This window comes from Nematostella vectensis, chromosome 8 (assembly GCF_932526225.1).
Source record: "Nematostella vectensis chromosome 8, jaNemVect1.1, whole genome shotgun sequence".
In the NCBI taxonomy this organism is placed as follows: domain Eukaryota; kingdom Metazoa; phylum Cnidaria; class Anthozoa; order Actiniaria; family Edwardsiidae; genus Nematostella; species Nematostella vectensis.
In genome coordinates this window covers 7861733-7866906 of record NC_064041.1, presented here as the reverse complement: position 1 = coordinate 7866906, position 5174 = coordinate 7861733, and the positions used below count along the sequence as shown (strand labels likewise).

At 37.0% G+C, this 5174-nt stretch overlaps 1 protein-coding gene across 1 annotated transcript; it reads right to left on the bottom strand.

Annotated features, from left to right (window-relative positions):
* Window positions 1-775: 775 nt before the first annotated feature.
* On the bottom strand, window positions 776-4998 carry LOC5505708 (probable low affinity copper uptake protein 2). The gene is made up of 4 exons (XM_001626427.3): window positions 4825-4998; window positions 4426-4492; window positions 3266-3428; window positions 776-2460 (listed from the first exon to the last, which is right to left on the bottom strand). The coding sequence occupies exons 2-4, from the start codon at window positions 4490-4492 to the stop codon at window positions 2223-2225; spliced, it is 468 nt and encodes a 155-aa protein (XP_001626477.1). The 5' UTR covers window positions 4825-4998; the 3' UTR covers window positions 776-2222.
* Between the last annotated feature and the right edge of the window lie 176 nt (window positions 4999-5174).

Here is a 5174-nt window from a genome sequence, read left to right as displayed (position 1 = left end):
TCAGCGGTAAGTTCTTCTCTCTTCCGCTTCCGGAAAGACGCACATGTTGTTAGGGTTTGGGGTTTGGCGGGGAAGGGGGGGGGGGGGGAGGGGGGGGGGGGGGAGGGAAGCTTTAAACAGACGAATCGAGGTAAAACAATATTCACAATCATCTTAAAACAATAATTGCCTGTATGAGCTATATTAAACTCGCCAAATATGTGAGATTGGGATAACAGATTGACCACTCAACCAGATTGTACCAGGTGTGAGCAATGCCTACATGCACAGGCTAACCATCTTCTCAATCAGTGGGGGAAGGGGGGAGGGGGAGTTCTTCAGGCGGGATGAGTGGTAGGGGATGCTTGTCTGAAAATTTGAAAAATACCATGAAAAAATACCAGCACACCAAAAAATACTACCCTTAAAATACCACACAAGCAAAAATTACTCCCTAAAAATGATTGATCATAGCACCTCTTTCTCCAAACATAACATAAAAATAACATTTCGTATAGAAAAGCGTACTTTTTTCTTAGAAACGCCCTTATAATATCTGAGGCCCAATTTTGACCCGTAAAAAATTGGGACAAGTATCCCTATTCCTCCCCCCCCCCCCCCCCCCCCCACCTATGTGCAGCCAAACAAGTTGGCAGCAACTACAGTACCGCTCTCAAACGTCGTTTGCAAATTTCACGAAAACTGTTCGTGAACAGTGTCCCTATGTTCGTGATCGGTACTGTACTCTTTAACCAAATAATGGCCAGGGGTCATTGTGTTAAGAACAAAGAATAGCTTTTGAGGAGGCATAGCAAATAACTTTTTTTTTTGTATATCTGTTACAAATGCTGATATTCTCAGTTTCTATTTGAAATCCTAATAATCTTTGTTTTCTGATCTATACTACTAATTCTATGAATTAAACATTTTTTTTCTATTTCTACATATATGAGCTGTAGATACTTTACATGTATAAAGTCAACATTTGTTAGCCACACAATAAGAGCTTGGCTCCAAACAGTTTTAATTAATGCTTTTATCCTAGAGATGAATAAGCATGACAGGGGATTCTTTTCGAATTCACCTTTTTTTCCAGACCAAAAAGCTAATATACTCTACCAGTCTTTGGCCCTGAATAATCTTTGAATGGACTTAACAGTGTTATCTTTTGGGAGCTTTGCTCAGAACACATTAAATGCTTTTATCCTAGAAATGAATAAACATGAAAGGGGTTTGTCTTTTGGAATTCAATATTCTATACACAAAAAATCATAAAGCTATTATTTGTAAAAATACACTCTACTAGTCTCTGGACCTGAATAATTTTGTGAATTAGGGGTGTGTGATTGTCCAATCTTTTAAGGTATAAAATTTTACCAGCCGCTATTTACCAAACCCTTAGAGATCATCCTATCCAATAACAACAGGACTTGAAGACTATGCCACACAAGGGCGGATCCAGGATTTCAAAATGAGGGGTGGATAAAGGCTGCATAGAGGGCTTGTATCTGATCCAGTGGTTCTTGGTAGGTCACATAGATCTAACAATACTTCAAGCCGAAATGAATTTGTCGTGTCAGCAAAGTCAAGCATGCGATGGAACATGGACCATACCTTTTCCGTAGTTTTTTCAAACAAAGTGACTTTTTTTTGGCTCAAAAAGGGGGGTGGATATCCACCCAATCTACCCTCCGCCCCCTGTATTCACCCCTGCTACAGCACTCCTACAAGTTCTCAGAATAGACATGTATTTGATGGCAGTGACTTTTAAGAGGACTGCAATAAAATTGAGGAATACTGAAAATGTTTGTCGAATACTGAAAATGTGATTTTTAGTGCCTTCTCTTAGGTGTTTAGAAATTTACTTAAACCACACCTAATAATAAACTTTAACATTAGGACTTGAAGACTTGATGAAAAATACTTAAAATGTGTTTGTTTTTAGTGCTTTCTCTAGATTTAGAAATTTGATTTAAGGCACCTAATGTATGCTATCTCTTAGGGGTAAGAACTGCTGTTGGCCACACCCAAAGCACTTAGGGTTAAAAAATTTTTTTGCTAATGATTACCCCTGTCTGCTTTTATGGGAGTGTCCCCCTAGCCTCCCCCCCCCCCCCCTTCTTCCCCTCTTCCCCTGGCCAGCATTGCACTTGCGTCCTAGTGAAGGCAAATCTTTAAAGAGCCTTATATATCCTATTGCACAGTCCCTGTCATTTCCCAGCAGTGAGATGTGGTTGGCAATATTATATCACAGGGCCAGGGCCAGGGCCATCTGTCAAGCCATATGTTCTCATTCTCGGTTCAGGATTATCTGTAAGGTAATGCTTGCACAGTGGCTGGGCAAAGAAGTACCCCAAGCCACATCCCAAGATTATGGAGGAGAAGAGCCAGGCATTACACGTCATTGCAACCAGCATCAAGAAATATGCAAAGATAAAGTTGAGCAGAAAGAAGAAGGTGTCTTCTAAATGTTGTCCAAGGCTGAATTTAAAATGAAAAAAATTGTTAATATTATGATCACATAAATGGGTGAGTAGTTTAGTCTATAACTAAGAACCTGCTTTTTACAAGGTAGCCTAAACATTTTTGGACAATTTCTTATACATTTACTGTAAGATTCTTATATAAATGGTGTACAAGATAACAAATTTATGCGTTACAGGTTCTTAATTTCCAGGTATTCTACTCAATAAAAGTATAATAATCAATTAATAGTATTTTCTAAAATATTCGTGTGTTTTTTTTAAATTGTTAATATGCATATTGGCATTTAGGAAACACCCCTGGACTATCTAATTGCCATTAAAAATTGAACTTGAAATAGTACAGTGGCACCGCTTTACTTTTCTTTGTTTTATCAAGAGCATAAATGAAATATAATACCACAAGAGTTTTGTTTACTGTCCAATTACCATGAACATCAGTTTTCAGTAATCAAAAATATTATAGAAAACCAACTCATTTCAAGTTTTCAAGAACTACAACTAGATTGGCAAATAATCCAAAACTTGATGTTCTAGCTCCTCACCCAAATGTTAACAAATATTTTTATTTCCCAAGATCAATTCCAAAATGTAACAGACTATCTAATGAAATTATAAATATTAACTCTGTGCCACTCAGGCAATGATGCCACATTGACAAATTAAAAAATTAATTAATCAATTCATTTATTTATTGATGTTTATTTTCCTTATTGAAACTTGTGTAAAGAAATTAGCCCTACAGTACCAAGAAATGAAACTGAAACTGAAATGAAAAGCACCACTCTCATGGATGTATTTACCTTTTGGGTGGTCTTCTTTCTAGACCAATTTCATTCCTATTTCTTGCCAATAGAAGGGTGGCCTCTGGGTTATTTTGATTTCTTGGTTTATAAATCCTGAATGCCTTGAGAAACTCGTACAGAATAGACAAGAAGAAGACAACCAGAACTGACAAGGCCATGCCTGAAAAAAAAATGATATTTAGTAATATCTATATAAACAAAATATACAACACCTGAAAGAACACATCAATGATTAATTGCAGGCCTGTACCCAGGATTTTTCTTGGGGGGGGGTGCGAAATCCGAAAAAGTGGGCCTAACTTTTCCGGGGGGGGGGGGGGGGGGGGGTGGGGACGTTTATTGTCGGATTTGGCTACATACCAGAGCCATCTAGATTATCTAGATTATGCTTTATATTTTGTCTACAAATAGCACGTCCATTGGGAACCGAAAGTGGACCTTAGGCCGTTGTGGGGGGGGGTGCCTCCTGGGTACGGGCCTGAATTGATTATTAGTGAAATAACATCTTGGCACCCAGAGTACCCTTACACCGCGACCAAGAAAACCGTGAACACCGGAAATATGTATGGAATGTTTGTTCCGACCAATCACTCGCGAGATATTCAAACAGTCTACTGGAAACATGTCTCAACATGTCTCAGTGTCTACAATAAACATTCCACATATATTTTAGGTGTTCACAATTTAACTAGTTGCACTGTTATAAAATAGAATGCAATAGAAAAATAGGTTATGGAATGTTTTAAATGTTCAGTAGGTTTTAAATCTATGGAAATCTTGAAGGGCTAATAAAAAGATTTGAAATTTTCTTATAACAACAAATATTTGTAGTTGATATTTGAAATAGAACCAAAACAGGATTTTGCACATAGGAACTTTGATCTAATGACTTGACAAGTGTACTTGGCCTTTGAATCACGAGAAACACTGTAAACAATAGAGGCATGACTAAGCATAAAAATGTCGACCAAAAAACAATGCAGTAATTATGATGCAAAGTGGGCCACTTTGCTTCATCACACTTTATCATTTTATCAGAAAGACAAAATAAAATAAACCAGAGAAAAATTAGGATAATTTCAATACGGATTTACCACGTGAGTATAAATTTGTCACTTTTTAAAAAGAGTTTAGTTTCAAACAAAATCATTACTTACTTGTTACTGAGTTGGTTTTCCATCCTTCAAATAAAATGGTCACTTTATCCCCAGCACTGAAATGCATCTAAGATGATATAAAAATAAGTTAACCGAATTAGGGAAGAGGTTCAAGTAGAAATTGTGCCAAAACATTTGCAGTTTCTTTTGGCTCTTTTAATGCATTAAACATAACAGATCGGCTCTTGTACCAAAGTAACAGAAAAGAGTAATCTTACTAATCTTTTACTTAGGATGCATTGGTAAAAACAAGACATGACAAATCTATTGAGACTTTCTATAACGGCAAGCTAGCACCTATGCGTAAACCATTTGGATCGAATGAAACCAATCAAACGTTATAGTTCTTTTGACACCTAATTTTTCTCTTCTTGTAAAATAATCTTCATTCACTCTAACCTTTAAGCGTTGATAATGTCTTTCAAAAAGACAAAACGGTTTTTGACGCGATTTTTCACGTTCTGCGTTGAAAAGGAAGAAGCATTCTCATTTGGAGGAAACCAACGTCTCGACAAACGAGAGCTGAAATGTCATACATCGATAATGTGTTTTTCTTGCAGGCGTTCCTTGCACTAGATACCAGGGTCTAACACGCCACAAAGGCCACATGGAAAATATTTCCCAGAAAATGCATGTCTATGGATTTTTCTGCCTATTGTTTTATGGGAAAAGAAGAAAAATTGATTGTTGCGTGTATGTGTAGAGAAAATGTTTCATTTCTAAAAACATATACCCCCAAGTTCAAACCT